The sequence below is a fragment of the Heloderma suspectum genome, chromosome 1 (genome assembly GCF_057233095.1).
Source record: "Heloderma suspectum isolate Gila_16-S chromosome 1, 16-S_ref, whole genome shotgun sequence".
Lineage (NCBI taxonomy): Eukaryota > Metazoa > Chordata > Lepidosauria > Squamata > Helodermatidae > Heloderma > Heloderma suspectum.
Genome location: NC_139458.1, coordinates 388936213 through 388956035, shown reverse-complemented (window position 1 = coordinate 388956035; position 19823 = coordinate 388936213). Strand labels below are relative to the sequence as shown.

Genomic DNA, 19823 nt, shown 5'->3' with positions numbered 1-19823 from the left:
AGTTAGGGGAAAGGGTGGAGCCTGGGGAAGGGGCATGTTTTGCTGGGAAACCCTGGAGATTTGGTGCCTGGGCCTGAGGAGCTGCGCCCCTGTTCTAGCCTTTCTGACCTGCTTGAGGCAGGGAAGGATAGGCACAGCTCCACCACCCCACCGTCTCTCCTGTCCCCCCCATGCCACATCTCCCAGCCTCCCATCACCGTACAGGCGATCTCCTGGGACACCCCCTACCACATGGAAGAACCCCCTCAGAGCCAGGCATTTTGGCCTTGCTGGCTCTCTGAAGAGCCACACTGGCTGCTTTCTGTGGCAGACGCAGCTCTAGAAAGCACCTGCCCCACCCTCTGGCTCATGCTGAAAGGATTCTGGTCTCTGGTCTGATTCAGTAGAGCCCTTCTCATGTTCTCTGCGTGTAGAATGGGGCAAGGATGGCGGCTGAGTGGGTGCAGGGCAGAGCTAGCATGCACGTCCCCTCTCTCCCTCCACCTGAAGAGGGCTTCACAGCTTTCAGAAACCACGGTGACATAATTTTGCCTCCCTAAACTTGACATTGGAATCCTGCTTGTTTTACACAGTGCAGGTGAAACAAAAATCCATCAGAAATGTGAACATACTAGCAGCTCACCTTCATTGCACTTAGGGGTAGAGTCCCTGTTACTCTGGTTTGAGAAATGTCCTCCAAAAGAGCATCTTCATAGAGAGATCTGCCCTCTCTAGCAAGGGAATGGGGCTGCCCAGATTGCAGTGGCTGACTGTATGATAAGCTTTTCCAGTGTTAGAGCCTGGAGGTGGGGCAAGAACTTGCTGTTGGGATGAGATTTTCGGTGGCATCCCCCTAACCAGTGTGACAAGTGCTCTGGCTCTTATTACAATGTGGTAACTCACTGCACCCGTGTATAATTATGAGAGTAAAAGCAAGGTTAATTAGAGAATGGCCATCTTTGAATAGCACAAGACTCCCTCCTCATCTGAATTGCTACTCATACCAGTAGGGCTTTACCTTGTCCTAACAGGATGAAATTCAAATGGCCAATGAAATACCACTGACTTATTTGACTTGATCAGATCATTATGAGGGTCATGTGGTGGAAAGCCAGGTTGAACATTTAAGTATTAACACATAAATAAACTTTTAAAATGAGGTAAGAACAAACGGTGTCCTGATCAGGTAATTGCAACACGACTACAAATGTAGGGACTCAGTGAGACTTACTTCAAAGTAAACAAGGATTAGAGTGCAAAGCATCCTTGAATGTTTCTGGAAATCTCACTGTTGCAAAAAATGTTCCGGCAGCCATTTGCACCCAGGAGCTGTGTGTGTGTGCATGCAGTAAAGTATACCAGTGTACTCAAATCGTATTTTTCTTAGCCACATGTAGCTCTCTGTGAGAGTGGCTCCAATGTATTTTAAGAAAATTACAGAAGTGCCTCCTTTTGGCAGCTTCAGGGGAATATGTACCACCTCCAGCATGTTAATTTGAACCATACTTTGAGCTTCTCAGAAATTAGTGCTTCTGGGCACTTCTGGTAACGTGGCAAAAGACAAGGCACCTATGAAAGTATATAGCAAGTGCACTTTCAAAACCACCCTTTTCAAAGGCTATAGTAGAGACCTTCATCTTCCTTCTCCATACCCTGGAACTGAAGAAGTCATAGAGGAAAAAGAGGCAGCACAAGATGATTGGCTGTAGATGATCCACAGTGAACACATGCCAGGAAGGTGGGAAGAAGCAAGCTGCAGTCTTGGGCGTGGGGGGGGGGTCATTGCTAGTGAGAAAAATGGATGTGCACCTCGTGACTCTTAACACCTGAAGACTGCTCATGGTCAATTATTATATTCATCAGTATACTTACTTACACATGATGCTGCTCTTCATTTTTGTGCAGCAGCTGATTTTTCTGATAAGCGCCTCTGGGATTGTGCCCTGGATGAACACCCCTTTCCTTGGAACAGGCAGTTTGCTTGGTACCAAGATGTCCGAGATCTGTTGTGATCCAATGCTCTCCTTCTCTCAATCTAAGGCTGGGCTGCTATATCAAAATCAAAATTCAAATATGTTTGTGATAGGTGGAGTCTCATCTGCCAGAATTTGATAACTTCTCTTATTCTTTACAGATTTTGGCTTCAGATTATGACGACCTGGAAAGCTGGATCAGAAGCCATCATTGCTTTCGATAACGTGTCACTCAGCCTGGACTGTTACCTGACAAGTAAGCAAGCCTGAGAGTAGCCTTTAATTGATGATCTGCAGCTGTATAATGGGCTGCCCCTGCTTTGTATCTTTTAGTGGAAGACCAAACCCTTTGCTCATTACTCAAAGAGCATGAAAGGAAGTGCAATTCACTCGTGTTTCCTATTTTGATGCTTCCACATCATGTGCAAAGTTGCCCTGAGAAGGGAAGGCCAAAGTGAAAACAGTGCTGGTCACGGTTTACCCTCCAAATGCTCAGGGCTGTGATTTGACCTGACCAGGAAGATTTATACGTGGCTCCCAGTCAACCAAGAAATTGGGCTGGGAGTCACCCAGGACCTGGAATTTTCTGCAATGTGGGTCATCTTAGAGGCAGGTGGGCCAACTTAGCACTCCTCAGCCAAGCACTCCTATGGCCCCCATGCCAGTGATCAGCTTACACTGGAATAACATCAGCATAGTTTCGTTAGGCTCCTATGCACTCTCAGCAGAACAGCTGCAAAATCAACAATAGTTGTACAGAGAACACAGCTCTCCCACTAGCCATGGCTCCATGGCAACACCACCAACCACAGAGTGGTATGCCGATGATGTCCCCAAGCAGTCAGGCATAAATGGGTCCAGCTCACCCACAGGGATGGGGGAAAGCCCCCATGACATCACCTGCCTCCCCACTAAACACAACAGAGTACTGTAAGGGTTCTGAGAAGTGCTACTAATCTGTTCTGCTTGTATTTGTTCTGGCCTAATGAAGTACAGAATTTGTTCTGCAAAGTGCTCCCCTTTCATGCTTCCTTTGTCCACAGTTCACATCTCCACATTTTTCCTTATATGCTCTAAGGGCCAGACTAGATGAGATGCCATTCATGCAATTAGCAGCAGTGTGAATGGCTTTTTAAAAGTACATGGTAGGAGCAGGGAGCCCAGTCTGGAGTGGAACCCTGTGGGGCTGGGGAAGTGTGTACAGGGGGCTTTCATCCTCCTCCCCACTGCTGTTCCAGTCCAGAGTGGGGGCCCACACCTGCTATTTGCATAGGGGAGGGCATCCTCATTGGGCATCTCTACAACAGCCTAAAACCCTGCACTTAAAACGGGGCTTTCTGCTTCCATTTTAAATGCAGGATCACAACTGACTCCCTTTACATGCGCTTCCTTCCCCTCTCCCCTTCCCCACTCATTCTCCCCATATCTGAGTCTTCCATTATCTTTCATTGATCTCACTCTTCTTCTTGCTGCTTTTCCTCCTTTCATGGAGGGAACTGAAGCAGAACGCAATGGGGTAATGAACAATCTATTTAAAAACAGAACAAAGGGCATTTTGCTCAGGAGATGCCTGGGATGATCACTGCGTCATGGAAAGAGCCCGCAAACTTCTGTAACAGAGCAATCTCAATCGCAGGATAAAAGCCTGGTATGAAGGAGCCCATTGTCACGAATGGAAGCTTTTCTTCCAATGCAAATAGTAGGGTTGGCGGAGAATTTCTCCCCGAAACTTCGGGGGGCCGAGCGCCAACGTGTTCGGCCCCCCGAACAAGTTTCGGGGAGAAATCCTCCGAACCCCCCCTGCCCCCCGCACACACCCCCCCGGGACGGGACTTACCTTCGCCGAATGTCCCTCCCGGCCGCGGGTCCGGCCGGCGGTTTGGCGGGTGTTCGAGCGGGGCGGGAGCGGCAGCCGGTCTTTCAACCGGCTGCCGCCACCGCCATTGCAATAAAAGAAAAAAAACAAAAACGCCCCCTGATAGGCTACGTGACGATTAACGTAGCCTATCACGGCTAGATTTGCAAAGTCAGCCGTGATAGGCTACGTCAATCGTCACGTAGCCTATCACGGGTGACTTAAAAAAAAAAAAAAAGTGTGTACGGATAATGGCGGCCCCCATAGGAAGCCACCATTCCCGTTCCTTATTTGGTCGCTGTAGTCTACGTAAAGATTTACGTAGACTACAGCGACTAAATAAGGAACGCGAATGGCAGCTCCCTATGGGGGCCGCCATTAGCGTACGCGCTTTTTTTTTTTTAAAGTCACCCGTGATAGGCTACGTGACGATTGACGTAGCCTATCACGGCTGACTTTGCAGATCTAGCCATGATAGGCTACGTGAATCGTCACGTAGCCTATCAGGGAGCGTTTAAAAAAAAAAAAAAACTTTCGCGTTCGCGGCCAGGCAAGGCGGGAAGCCTCCTCCCCGGCCTGAATTTCGGCCGGGGCGAGGTGGGAAGCCTCCCCCCTGGCCTGAATTTCGGCCAGGGCGAGGCGGGAAGCCTCCCCTCCCGGCTGGAACTTCGCGGGGGGAGCAGTGAAGCGCCTCCCCACCACCGCGAACGTCCTTCGAGAACAGGTAAGGGACTTTCGTCCACCCCTAGCAAATAGCAAATGCAGGAGACTAGGGATGTATGAAAGTAACTAACCTTTTTAAAGGGTGACATTCACGGTGGGGGTGAGGCGCTCCGTCCCTCCCCCCAAAATTCTCTCCAGCCGGCTCCGCTCCGCAGAGATTCTGCAGAGCCGCCAGCCGGGGCCACCCACAGCCGGACATCCGGCCGCTGGGCAGCCTGCAGGGACGCAAATGGTGGCTGCCGTAGCCGCCGCCATTTGTGTCCCTGTATTTTGCCGTGATGGGCTACATAAATATTTACGTAGCCTATCACGGCAAAAAAACCCCAAAAACAGCGAATGCAAATGGCAGCGGCTATGGTGGCCACCATTTGCGTTCCCTTTTTTTTTTTGCTGTGATAGGTTACGTAAATATTTATGTAGCCTATCACGGCAAAACCCCCCAAAAAACAGCGAACGCAAATGGCAGCGGCTACGGTGGCCGCCATTTGCATTCCCTTTTTTTTACCGTGATAGGCTACGTAAGTATTTACGTAGCCTATCACAGCTATAGTGATGAAGCGAATTGTGGCCGCAGTCGTGGCCACCATTCACAAATCAGCATGAATGGCAGCAGGTAGGTATCCCATTTCGAGCGCCTTTCGCGGGGGGGGGCGGGGGGGCTTCTTTCCGCCACGGATTTCGGGGGGCCGAATGCACTGGCATTCGGCCTCACCGAGATCTGTGGCAGAATTCTCTGACATCCCTACAGGAGACCTGATCTAGATCAGGACTGCAGTGTGTGTGAGAGACAAAGGTGAGAGTTAAAGCTACCCTCCCTTACCAAAGTGGATTCCTGCCTGCCCACCCGCATTTGTGGAGAAGATGCTACTCATTTTATTTATTTATTTATTTCATTTCTATACCACTCAATCGCTGAAGCTCTCTGGGTGGTTCACAAAAATTAAAACCAAATGGCACACAATAAAACAATTTAAAATATATAGAACATTAAAACCACAATATAACAATACAACCACAATAAAACCTAGCAGCAGTGCAGGAATTTAAAATACAGATTTAAAACAGCAAAGCTAAAAGTCTAGAAGGCTAAAATGCTAAAATGCCTAGGGAAATAAAAAGGTCTTCACCTGGCGCCAGAAGGAATACAATGTAGGTGCCAGGCGAACCTCACTAGGGGAGCCCATTCCAAAGCCGGGGTGCCACAGAAGAAAAAGCCCTCCTCCTAGTAGCCACCCACCTCACTTCCTTTGGCAGGGGCTCATGGAGAAGGGCCGCTGAGGATGATCTTAAGGCCCAGGCAGGCACATATGGGAGGAGGTGATCTCATGTGGAGCTCTGTTAGTAGTGGAGGTATACAGCAGTACAACATTGCATCAACCTTTCCCTGGTGCTACGCTAGTGCTGGGTGCCCAGGAGTAGGTTATCTCCATCAGCATGGAGACTTGCACCAAGTCCTAAAGCTCTCTGGCAAGCGTAATTGGCTTGCCTTCTAAGGCTTTCACTCTGGCCAACTGACTGAGTCCTCTCTGTCTCTAGAACGGAAGGATCATTGTTCTTCTGGGAGCTGGTATCTGTCATATGTACTGCACTACAGTAAGCACATTTATAAAGCTGAAATACTTCACTACATTAGGGTTTGTATTACAACTGCTGTGTAATATTTATAACTATTTAGTGACAGCAGTAAGTGTAATGAAGTGCATTTGTTTCATTTCCTTGATCGTGGACATTAGGCCTAACCTGCCTTTCCGTTGCCCCTGAGCCTCCAACCACTGAGATTATTGATGATGCAGTGTCTCATATACCCAGTTCCTCCTCTGGTGTAAATTCACTGCATCCCCTCTATGGCTATTTTATAACCACTCTCTATAACATATGCCATCTGCGAATCTATCCTTTCTTTCTAATGAGTTCCATTTGCTTGCACCTTTGTATCCTAATGCCAAATGCCAATACAGTTGGATTTGAGTTTCTACCATTATAAGGGGATTTTTAAAAAACATTATTTACAGCTGTTGCATTGTAACTAAAGAAGAATTGCACTCTACCAATTTAAAAGCTAAATTTACCTGCTGGAACTGGACAATTAAACAGCCGCCACCATAATTTTTCTGAGAGTAATGATGTCCCTTTACCTTGTTAGCATCTTCAGTATCTTTCCTCCCTTCCTCATGTCCCCCCCCCACACACACACTCCATTTGTTTCAGATCCCACAACAATAATGGATGCCAGCCTGCTTTCCTTTTAATGCCATCATATGTTATGGTTGCAAACCCTTGGCCAAGTTTGATCCACCACCAGCTGTTGTTCTCTTCACTTTGCCAGACCAACACACCATCTTCAAACAGTCATAAACTAAACTACTTTCTGTGTTCCAGTCAATGAAGAGAAGACATCTCGAGACAACAGTCCAGATGCAGGCAATCTGCTCACAGAAAGAGGCAGGTGGGAAGAAATGTTTGCAGAAATGCCAACACAGGATCCTGTACCAGTTGGCTTTGGAGGTAGGAACTGGTTTCTTCTTGAGAATGATTCCAGATGGTTGTAGTCTTCCCAAGAGTGCAGGCTCCCATTAAACACAGTAGTACATACTAATATATTGCTTATTAGACATTGAAAATATACAGTGGACTTTTTTCTGGCAAATGAGATAGATCAAAATGGACATGTTTGGGCTGTAAGATAGTCTTTTTGTTTATTTGGAGAGCTAGGATAAGGCTGTTCACAAAGCCAGGAGTGTTGCCATTTTGAAAAGGAAAAGACCTCTTTAAAACATCTTGAGTGCTGTGAAGGCAAAGTGAAACATAGGCAAATCAAACGATTGCATTCCTGTTTTAACTCATCTAATCAGTCATGAGCTTGGAACACATTTCTCTAATGCATATGCTTCCCAAGGGAAGATGCTTTATTTCTCTGTGTGTGTGTTTGTTGTAGCAGTTGTGTTTGGGGCCTGGCTTAATTTTTAAATACCCAACAAGTTTTGTGATGGCTTGATTTTTTTGCTGGGGAAGATGAGGGGGCGTTGTCCAGAAAAGTTTGCTTTCGTCAAATTCTGTTTAATATAAAGTGCATCTAGTTTCCACTGATCTTTCTACCTGACCTGACATAGGAAGGTAACACATAGGAAGGTGGACAACTTGTAGCCCTCCAGATGCTTTGGCCTGCAACTCCCATCAGCCAGTGATGAAGGATGATGGGAGTTGTAGGCTAAAACATCTGGAGGGCCATAAGTCCCCACCACCACTATAGACAGTCAATAGAGGAAAAGATTCTGAACTACCAAGGAAGTTCAAAGAAAACTTATAGATCAATCTGCTCTGTCTCTGACTGTGAGAAACCAGATACTACTCAAGGTGAGCTTACAAGGGCTATAGCCATCCCTAGTTAATTGCCCCCACCTTTTGCTAATTCATTCAGGTTTACTGCTCATAGAAAAGCTGCACTCTCTCTCTCTCTCTCTCTCTCTCTCTCTCTCTCTAGCAATCTAGGCTAGACAACTGTGGAGATAACAGCTTTTCTACTGGCAATAAATCTGATTGGACAGTTGTCAAAATAGGGAATTCACTCTGGATTAAGGAGAAGATTGAATGCTACTAGTATATTGATATTGTAATGTATATGTTGAATAGTTTCCCCAAGGAAGAACATTTGTAATTGAAACACGTTGGTTGGGAAATTTGGAAACCAGCATATACTTCTTTTTTTAGTTTTCTTTTCATTCTGCTGTGTGGTGTGCCCCACCCTCTGGGTATAGCATTACCATAATCCACTGCGTATTTGTATCTCTCCCAGAAAGAGCTGGCTTGGTTCATGTGACAGCACCTCCAAAAGGGAGGTATTTTTAAGTTTGCATTCCCAATGGCTGATGGTAGCGACTTTGTTGATACTCTGATGCTGCTTCTGAAAGCAGTTGATGGCTGCAGATACAGGTGACTGGAGGTGGCTTCCAGTAATGAGCAAACCTGCTATTGTCAGGCTGCACACTATGTCTTCTTCAAAACAGACATATCATATCTGAGGAAATGAATTAATACCGTGATAAATGCTGTAAACATAGATATTGCAACACCCACTGCTAATTTCATTAGTTAGAGTGTTTGTATGATACTTTCAAGATAAAAAAGCACTTCTGCAATGTTATTCTACGAGTCAGTTGCAATGGTTCCGACAAGAAGGGAGATTCCTGGTACTCTGCTTGACTTTCTAGCATGAGCTCACAATTGCTGTACATCTTGCATGGAGTGGGTTTTATAATGTGTTCTGTATAAAACATGCATAGAGTGGCATGAAAGCTTGCACTTGAGATGCCATCCCCCAATATAAGATGCAATAAAGCAGGTCAAAGCATTATTTGTTCCTAAAGTGCTCACATTTATTTACGTTTACCATGCCAAGCATCAGAGAAATGGAGTAGGAGAGGAATGCAAGCCATCTCAAAAGATTTATGAAGAGTGCATATGAATGCTTTTGAGAGTGGATTCCCACCACTGTTTTCTGTGCATGGCAGATGCAGTTTTTAGTCAACCCTTGCTGACAAAAGCTGCAGCTGAAATTCTCAGAAAAGGTCTCAAGAACTGACCCTGAATAGATAAAGAAAAATAAATGTAGCATGAATGTCAAGGAATCATTTTGTAACAGAGTTTTATTTATGCTTGCCTTACTGTACTTTGAGCCAGACCTGTATGGTGCTGAAACTCTTGAACCTGAGATTCTGACAGCTACCTTGCTACGCTGACTTATGGTCCAATTCTGAGGGTAATTAAAAGTGATGGTTTTGACCCAAAGCCCTAAAAAGCTTGGTACCTAAAGAACCACCTTCTCCTGCATGAACCAGCCCAGATGTTTAGTTGGGCCTCTGTGGTACTGCTCTGAATTCCCCTGCTCTCTCAAGTGAGCCAGATGGTGCCTGGAAAAAGGGCCTTTTTAGTTGTGGTACCCTGTCTTATCAATTCCCTTCCAGGGAGGTTCGCCTGGTACTGTGTTTGCTTTCTTTTTGGTGCCAAGTGGAATGCTCTCTATTTGCCCAGGTCTTTTAGGCATGTTCATTTTCTTTTGGGTGGTTATATTCTGCAGTTTTATCTGCTCTGCTTGTGGCATGTTTATTATTTGATATTTATTGAATGCTATTCAGAGGGGGGGAGGTTATTCTTGCAAACCATTCTGAAAGCTTTGGTTGAAGAGCAGCCAGTAAATAACTTAGAAATAAATACCTCCTCTGTAACTCTAGTGTTATTTTGCTGCTTAGCCCTTCTTCTTGGTGATGTATTGTACTGTGGACAAGTAATTAGGCTGTGCTGGGGAAGTAAATATCTGATTATGCTGTGCTCGAGAACTGATCTGTCCCCTGTTGTCCCTCTTAGTTTTATTTTCAAACTGGAGGCAGACAGCCCCTGCAGAGCCGTAGCAGAATCAGAAATTTTCCCCCAGCTGGAATACAAGACTGTCACTTCTATAATGATGGACATGTGGCCATCAGGGAACAGAACACAACCACCACAAATAAGTGAAAGTACCCCATTGTGCATTTATCTGACAACCAGCTGGGCTGCAGACCAAGGCTCTGATTTCTTTTGCTCGGTACCTCAGCAACTGTATACATCAATTTGAAAGTTTTCCACTCTGAACATTTCTGCCAATAATTTATTTCTCCCTCATCTTCTTTCCCATTTCCTTCCATCCTGTTCTTAAATCCCCCTGCCTCATTCCCAATAATATTAGTAATAAATCCACAATATCTATTTTTTTATTTCTTTTCTTTTGTTAAGGGCCTTGGTATGTATTTGGTATGTATGTATGCTTCTCTCCTTCCTTCACCCTCTCCCTCTCTCTGACCTTCCACCACTGGTGGGAGCACCCTTGTGTTACTCAGGTCCCTTTTGGGGTTCAAGTGCTGGGAGCACAGGGCTTAGAAGGAAGCCATGGAGTGTAATGGGAGTAAAACTGTGGTTCATAAGCAGGCCTGTCTTTTCTTGAGGGCAGAGAATTTTCCTGCTAGGGTCTGAGATGCAGGCCATCATACTGACAAAGCAGTGGTGAAGTTGTGGAACAATAGGCTGCCATGAGAAGAAGTTACAACGTTTGTTACTTCTCACAACAAGCAGCTCCATGAGTCCAGAATGTTCCTTGATAAGGCCTAAAGTAAGATCAGCTGCCTATGAAACTATGAAAAAACACTGTTTTTGCAGGTTTCTGCCCACCCGGTATGCCTTTCACCAGTCCAAACCAAATTTTCAAGTTAGCAACTAGAGAAAAGAGCTAATCAAAAAGCAGGAAATTGAGGGGTATCAGGGGATTAAAGAAAGCAGTGGTGCCCTGATAGACACACACACACGTTTGTTCCTGGCTTGCTTGAATTTTTTACTTTTTTGCTCAACTCTGAGCTTTGTTAGCAGAAGTTCTTTGTATTACTTTCTTTATGAACTATTCATATCTTAAGACTTCTGGTGTGGCATGTTTCATTTGTTTAACAAGTTAAAAGAATATTCACTGTTTTTCCTGCTTAAGTTTTAAAATACATTTCCAAACATATTGAACTTTTAAATAGCCTTAAGGAAGCTCTGGTTTCACTCTCTTAGCCATTGGGGCAAAGACAGAACCCCATTTTCAACTTGCTTACTTTCTCTCCTGCCAGTGTTGTAGAATACAAAGAAATGGACTGAACAAACTTTGTTTGATAGTCTACAGCATACCTGTATTTTTATGCAAGAGTATTGTGAGTAAACCATTTTACCTTTTTTGCACTAAAGAAGGGAGTGGTCCTTGTGTGCATGCGAGACTGGTAAATACTCATTCTGTTTTTTCTCTGCTAACTGCCTTTTTAACAGGAGACAGCAGTACCAAGTAATTCCCATCACTCCCTACGTGTGTACATTGAAATTTCAACATATATGGAGTTCCCGTGGGTTCCCAGTCGCTGGAGGGCTTCACACAACCCCCTCTACACACATATACATTCAACCCACTTCGCATTCCACACCCAACATCAAACCCAAGAGTAGGGAGACTCTACCACTCCTAACCTGCATTCCTGATTGCGTGCGCGCGCACACACACACACACACACACACATTTGCACTTCTTGGGTGTCTTCACATAAGTGGCGCACCCACTTTACAAACACCCTCTCAGTAGGATAACTACTTTTGCATCACCAAAAAAAGAGGAGAAAAGAGGATACTGATTTCAGTGGAATTTGCGTCTGCTAATTTGTATGTATACATACATGTTTAGAAATAATTACTATCATATCATAGTGGAGAAGACTGTGAGTAGGTGACCTGTGTCCCTGCTCAGTCCGCAGTCCAGTTGCTAACTGTTGATGACCAGCTTCAAGGTCTCTGCGGCTCCCCCTTCTTATGGTTCTTGATCTTTAAACTGGACTTGGAGTAGACAACCTTTCAAACAGAGGAGGCCTTCCAACAGAGGAGTGTCCTCTGGCAGCTCTACAAATGGAGGACTGTCCTCTGTAAAGTAGAACACATGGCCGCCTTAAGAGGAAGTGATGTTATCATTTGGAAACCCCGTTTAGCAGGCCCTAAGATTGCCTCCTAGGAACTGGCCTTAACTAAGCCTTTTAATCCCTAGAAACTGTTATAGGGCATCTCTGCATATTACATTTTGTGCTCTATTGGTGGTCTGAATAGGAGAGAAGCGATGATTCCCCCTTCCATACACTGCTAGCTAGTCAGCACTGTCTAGAAGAAACCACATGGAAGGTCTAGGAAGTACATCTTCAATAAGGTATTAATGACTACAGATGGATGAATCTGTCCATTTCAGTTTCTGTAATATTCTTATTATTTTTAGAACAAATTTGTTCCATCCTGTTCCCACATCAGTTTGTAAATGATTGTTTTCTGATTCCATGTTAAAAGTCATATGCACTTTCATGCGGATGAATATTTTTACGCATTGTTGTATGCAATGCACCGTAATATACACATTTATTTTGCAAGCTTTTTCCCCTTATGCCTTTTTATATGCTCTTTTTTCTAATTAGAACTGCATCTAAAAATTTAGAGATGTGTGACAAATGAAGGGTAGCTGTGTTCCAGTTCATGGATTTGTTCAAGAAGTGCAAATGTGAACATTGTTATTAAAATACAATGAAACAAATTTTGCCCCCATCCCTATTAGCCTTAACCCATCACTCTGGGCACTATATGACAATGGATCTTTTATAGGACTATTAACATTTATGTAACTTTTTTAAAGAACAAAAACAAAACTCTAAAGCTTTTTTTCCCTGTGTTTTCAATGTCAGTACTAAAACCAGCATTTAGATATCTAAATATTTTATAACCTCACATTTTCATTTCATATATTTAGCTATTAAATGTTGAAGTTTCAAAACAACCTGAATGGTAAAAGTCTGACTGAAAGTTGACATGGAATCTCTAGTTCAGTATTTCAACTGAATTCTAAATGCATGGATGCAAAATGTTCCAGTCCATCACTCATCATTTTGACATGCTTGTTTAGCATTTTCTGGGGCTGAAGCACAGCGTTCAATAACATGAGCCAATGTGGTGTAGTGGTTAGCTTGGACTGGGGAGACCTGGGTTCAGATCCCCACTCAGCCATGAAGGCAGTCACTAGTTTTTAGTCTAACCTACCTCACAGAGCTGCTGAGAGGATAAAACAGGGAGAAACAACCAGATAACCCACCCTGAACTCCTTGGAGAAAAGAGTGTTATAACGATGTCATAAATAAATATGAGAGGTTTATCCCTGATCATTAGATAAGTCTTGGATTTACACTGTTCCTTTTGCATCCCAGCAACAAGTTCAAGAAACAGAGGCCAGAGTCTGTCAGGATTTTTAGTCTGATGGTTGTATATATACTTCTGGGCTGGTGAAGCATCAGTGCCACAGTGAAATCCCTTGGAGGGCAATGATCAATAGGAGCCGGCCAAAAGTAATTACAACTAATGTGATCTTTGGCTTCTTTGATGAGTCACAGGCTGTAATATTTCCTTCTTAACAAATCAGATTACAACAAAGAGACACATTTATGTTGCAACTGAGTGATAAAATCTGCTTCCCCTCCACTGAGTCCCTGAACTGACACGAAAACCTACACAATCAAAGAACCAACTAAAATGCACCACGTTAGATGATGTGGCCATTCATTTGGAGAAATTCCATTGTCTTAATTGTTGTTTCATGGGATTTACACTATATCTCTGACTGGCTTGGGATCAGCAGTCTCCTATTGGTACCCTTAATGGCTAGGTCAGCGAATTCCAGCAAACATGTTGAATATTCATGATAATTACACTCTATTTTCAGTCCAGTACAGAGCAGAAAACCCCTTTTCAGCCCTGCTCCTAATAATTATGTTGGGAACCCCTCCATACATTGGAAACTGCAGCTAGCCAGAGTATGAATCTGCACTTGCTACTTTGTCACCATGGCTTAGGGCACAATCGTTTGTATGTTTAGACACAAAAAAGTTATAGAACTCTCAGCGTTCTCCAGCCAGCATATGATTGCCCCCTTAAAGTGTTATCTCTCTGTCTAGTGATCAACCCACAGAGGAAAGCCAACTAGTTCTACTAGCAAATGGGGTTGCTTTCCAACTTCAAGTGGCAAATACTCATATTTTCTGCTAAATGTTCCAGAGTTTCATAATAGATAATAGTTAAGAGACCATTAAGAATGTATATAGAGCAGTGATTAGGGTCAACTTGCATGAACCTCTGAGCAGCTTGGTTGACTTCTTGCCCAAGGTGACACATGGTAATGTTTGCCGTGGAATCCACTCTGAAGCCCTGGATAGAACCTGCACATTTTCAACTTGTGCACGTGAAGGCTGTGTTCATAAAGCACTGTCTACATTTGGAAATCAGGAATGGGACCTCCCGTAGTGATCCTGCTCTCCCTTGTACTCCGTGTATCCTGATTATAGTCTATACAGGCCTTTGGTTTCCTCTTAATTTTTTCCTTCCTGCTTTCCATACTCAAACTGCAGTTGTTTAGGTGTCATGCTTTGATATTGCACACCATCTTGAGGTTTATATTCCTGTCTAGCAGCATTCCAACTAGGGAAATGTGAAGAGTGGCTTATTTTTAATGTTATTTCATTTGCATTCTTCTTGTCAGTTCCCCAACTTGTTAAAACATTATTTATCCTTCACTGTGCTTCAACCTATTCATATATATGTGTAATCCAGTAAGTTACACATGGTTTTCCACATGTAAAGTTTCCCACATGTAACCATGTGGAAAACCCTCCCTCATGTTGTTCTGGAGGCAGAAAATGTAACATCTTTTAAACGCCTCCTGAAAACACACCTTTTCTCACAGGGTTTCCCTGGGCTGTAACTGCTGCTGGGTTTTACCTGGTGTTTTTAAACTTTTAAAAGTGTTTTTTCAAGCTGTATTTTATGGTTTTAATCATGAACTGCCCAGAGAAACTTGGCTATTGGGCAGTATAAAAATGTAATAAATACATAAATTAAAGTGATGAATAATCTCCCTGCAATTCGATGTACCAGAGGCCACCTTCCAAGGGAGGGGCTGAAAATGTTGAAGGAGTTCTGAAGAGAGTTCAAAATGTTGAAGGAGGAAGAGGGAGTTCTGAGAGAGCAGAAAAAAATTAAAGGGACTGTTAAGCCGATTGGGGATTAAACACTGAATATGTTTGTTAATTATTCATTTCCCCCAATAATTATTTATATATATATATATATATATATATATATATATATATTCTTATAAACACCCAACTATGCCTCTTCTATGCCTTGACTATAATCAATACCTGCTAGGTGATTGAAGTTAAAGGAGGAAAAGAATGCTGGGATTTGACACCCATCAGACACTTACAACTAGTAAGAGCTTGTTGAGAGTATTCCCCTTACATATGCAACCACTTCCCCAGTCACACACTTTTCGAAGTAGGCTGTTGCCTGAAAAATATTCATGCCACAATAACATAACCAGAGTTAGGAAGGATCTCCTTGCTCATAAACTCCAGTCCCCTGTTAGAATTAGGGCTCAAACCTAACACTAGTCCTTATCAAAAGGGCTGTACATAAGCATTGGTAGGCTCTAGATCACCTTGGCACTTTAAGGAATATCACTCAGTCTCAAATACTCAACACTTTAGCCTCAGTTTTATTCCAAATTAAACTTTGCTTGTACCAAACTGTGCAGATAAAAGAATTGCCTTGTTCAGTAATTCAGAAGTAGAACCTTGACTCCTTCTCCCTCAGACCTTTTGTCAGCTTGTCATTCACTGCCATGAGCCTAGTTTTGCTCCTGTGGCCAAGATCAGTTTTGACAAGTTGCTTTGTGTTTTTGGTGATGATCTGTTGTTTCTTTTTCTCCCCTTACCCTGCTTCAGCCCTCCCCACCACAGCTGGTTTTCATAGGTCTTTTAGAGTCTGTGGGAGAGAAGGTCCCACTTCAAGTGCCACGACGTGGCTGTTTCTCGGAAGGACTGTGAGTCACATTAGTTAATCAGATGAAGAAGCTGAAAGGAACAGCAGAGCAAGTATTAAGTACAAGAAAATTACATTTGTTGGCTCTTCACATGCAATTACACTAACTGAACTGTTGGCATAATGCAATAAAGATGTCTGCAAAATACTATTTCTATATTAAGTGGCAGTTAACTCAGCGAATGAACAGCCCCAACCCCAAAAAGATTGGTTTGCTATGCATTCATGTGGATGTGTTGGGATTAGTGATGGGATTTGATAGCCTGTGTGGTGAGTGTCTCTTTCTCTTCAGCTGTCAAAGTAAGGGGAGGGTGGAAGAATAATTCATGATTATTTATTACCAGTAAAATGCCTGTCATTATGATGGACAAGGTGTGTGTGCCTGGAGAGATAGATACTATGTTGCAAAGGTCCCAGGGGAGCGTAGTATATCTCTCTATGCTCTGCATAGATACATATTGCAGACTCCAGTGGGATTTATTGAGGTCTGGGCTTTCCAGAGTCAGCAATGAAGGACAGGTTTTGCCCTCACAGCATTAATATTCCCCAAGAAGGGCACTTTACTTTTTCCTGTAGGAGTGAATGGCAACCATTCACTTATGTGGAAGAAAGTAAAAGAGTGTAGTCAGAAACACTATCAGGATGGACGCTGCCATTTTCAACAAAATTGTACTGGTTCCGGGGTCCCCAATAATAGCTTAGCCTCAATTCATCTCCCCATCATCACCCACCTAAAGGGCCTTCCTTTGGATGTTTTTTAAGAACATGATGCAGCTCCCCATCTATAGTTGGCTTGAGACTTTTGCCCCGTTTGGGACGAAAGCTGAGAAATCCAAAAGCGCCCACAGCATTTTTCTCGGTTTTGGCAACCTTCCAGGAAATGAAGTCCTTCGGGTTCCTCTGAAGTCAGATGATTATAGCCGCCCCCATCTATTTCTTTTCCCCTTCCTCCTAAAACCATCTATCCCTCTCCCCCCAGTCCACCATTGTCACCGGCACCATTGCTCCCTTGGTTGCACAGCCTTTCAACCCCCTGCCCTTCTAGTTCCACAGCACCACTTTCCCCTCCTTACTGGGTAAACGCTAATTTCCCAATCTTGGTTTGACCTTTAGAACTAGTATGCTGGCCGTGCGCTAGGCGGTGGGTATACTAACCAAGCCATTTTTCTCTCTCCTGTAATATGCGTGTGTGTGTTTCGAGAGCAACAAATCCGTAAAACTAAAGTCTATGTTTTAAGACTTTAATGAACGTTAGAGTGATTTTTCCCAATTTAGAAGGACTTGTTCCCCATCTGCAAGAGCATAGTGCATAAATCCGTTGTGTATACGCCACACCTTTGGTTAAAGGCTGGGTTGGTTGGTATACATGGATATACACAAGTTATGTGATCATGTGAGCGATGACGCACAGCAACAAAGTATGTTGCTGGCTCTTTCATGCTTGGAATGAGATCATAAAGAAGAGTGCCTGGTCTGCCAGGAGAGCTGTGTTGCATTTCTTTGAATAGAAATAGAAATGGATGTGGTGGCAGCTGTGGTAGGGGACAGGAAGTGGGTTCAGTAGTGGCAAAGAGGCTATATGGGGAGGCCAAAGAGGCACTGGTCAGAGGGGAATAAAAGAAAAAGTGAAATGGAACCTGTTTGAGCAGGGCAGGGAGTAGGAGAGCAAAGGCATTCATTGGCATGACTGCTTTAACTCGACAGCTCTAGCCATATGAAACTAGTGCAAAAGACCCAATCCGTAGTTTCAAAGTATCCTGCATGCATCCCTTTCAGCTATGCATTTAGAAGCGAGTGTCCACATGTGGTCTCCTTGCTGTTTCTTCTCAATTTCTCCATCAGCTTAAAACTTTTATCCTTTGTCACTTCCACCTAACAGAGTTCTCCAGATTTTATTCCCCCAAAAACAATGGTTTGGGTGTGGGTGTCTCTAATATCCTGAGCAGTGACAGCGGCTGATACATAGGGTTCATTTAGTGTCTCTGCAATTTCACCGTCTTCCTTCAGTACTCCTTTTACTCTCCTAGGAAGGGCATTTAATTTCCACAGAGCCGAAAGGCCCATTATTCTCTTCATTATTCTACTTCCTTTCAGTTCCTCTGAAAAGTAGCTGTATATACACACACACACACACACACACACACACACCACATTTTGTGAAGATTGGCTGCTACTTTGAAGGCCATCTTTCACATTTCCCCCCACTATTAACCTTTGTCCCTCTCAATGCTGAGAAAGGTAATGGCGATAGGTCCCACGCCATTGCACACAGGGACACTATTAAGCAGAAACAACAGAAATGAAAAGCTTCCTGCTTTACTGTGTTGGATGGTTTTCTTGGAAATTATTGAGGGTATGTTTTGTCTGGCTGCTTTCAGTTCATATTTGGAATAGTGAGTGTGAATCACTCTTCCTTCCTAGAAATTGGGTGGCAAATGTATACCTCCTTGTAATATGGCATCTCTAGCAACCAAATTGGGATTAAGAGACCAAAATGACAAGAACTCAAATATCAGGCAGAAATAGAACTAGCTTAATTGCATGAATTGTTTTTTGTGGTTTAAATAACAGCTTTCCCCAGTTGAGGCTGGTGACTCCAATTTCAGTGGGGCTGTAAACCCATTCTGGGACCAGCCAGATCTCTAAGGGAGCTATCCAAGGTGCTGGACCTATTTGGGGATTAGGATTCAGTGTGATGGATAGCTCCTTTAGAGTTCTGGCTGGTTCTGACTGAATCCCAGAATGAGTTCACAGCCCCACCAAATTCAGAGCCTCCAGCCTCCACTGGCTCTCCCTCTTCACCCTGCCCCCCTCACACACAAGCAGTCTCAGGACCATAGGATGCAGGGAGGGAGTTTTCTTCACAGCCCAGCTGAAAATTACCTCTCTAAATGGGCCACTTACATTTTAAGGGAAATTCCCTTTTGGGGTTGGGTCTACCTGTAGGCAAAATGAGGCAGCCGCCTGAGGTGGGAGATACTGAGTGATGGGAGGAGCAGCAAGGTATTGGTAGACAGAGCTGCGTGCTCCCTAAGCTAGTCTGCTTCCCTCATGTGCAGTGGGGAAGGATATCCTGTTCCCAGTGTTAAAGTAAGATCCAACTGCCAGTCTGATCGGCTTCTGCACGCGGAGGTGGGCACCATTTTGTCATTTGCCTCAGGCATCAAAATGCCTTTTCCCTTGAAATACAAATAGCACCTTCCGGAGAGGTGACTTTTGTCTTTGTCAAGACCCTGGTAGGGAGTAAGAGAGTTAAATCTCGCACTTCCCCCACCCCCATGGTCCCAAGCCTGCTTAGACTTCCCCCGGACTGCTGTTTACATTCCCCAAAATGTGCATGTTGATTGCATCACACAGTTAACCTATGCTGCTTGTCCCTCTGCCATCCTGTATTTACTTTCACTTCCTGTCTCATTGTTGTAACCTCAGGTTCCATTCTTCTTCTTCTTTGGAATGGGTAACTGATAATCACAAGGGATTTCCAACTTGATAAGGAAAGTTCAACCTTCTCTTATTATCATAATTTGTCCTGTTATAGGAAAATCTACAAAGCAGAAAGAAAAGGAAGGCCAGTACTATTTCAGCCAGTCATTTAAGGTGCTTTTAATTTGCAAAGTTGTTTGTTTGTTTGTTTGATTGATTGATAAGCTGCTTTTTAGGGCTTTCACTCCCAGGGGCATTTGTGGCCCCATTTTCAACATGTGTGGGAGGAGCCATGCGGTTAGGTGCTCCAAACAGCTGTTATCTATTCTTTTAAAAGACTTTCAAGGTGCATTCCTCAGCATGCTGCAGGTTCTAGGACTTCTTTCTGTCTAAACGTGCGTAGAATTGCACCCTAAATACTG

The 19823-nt window shown here is 43.9% G+C and overlaps 1 protein-coding gene across 1 annotated transcript in view; it reads left to right on the top strand.

Annotated features, from left to right (window-relative positions):
• ALK (ALK receptor tyrosine kinase) overlaps window positions 1-19823 on the top strand; it is a 903954-nt gene that overhangs the window by 796874 nt on the left and 87257 nt on the right. Inside the window, exons 10-11 of the mRNA XM_084820831.1 lie at window positions 2114-2208; window positions 6910-7035. Coding sequence (XP_084676957.1) covers window positions 2114-2208; window positions 6910-7035 — 221 coding nt within the window. The remainder of the gene's footprint in view (window positions 1-2113; window positions 2209-6909; window positions 7036-19823) is intronic.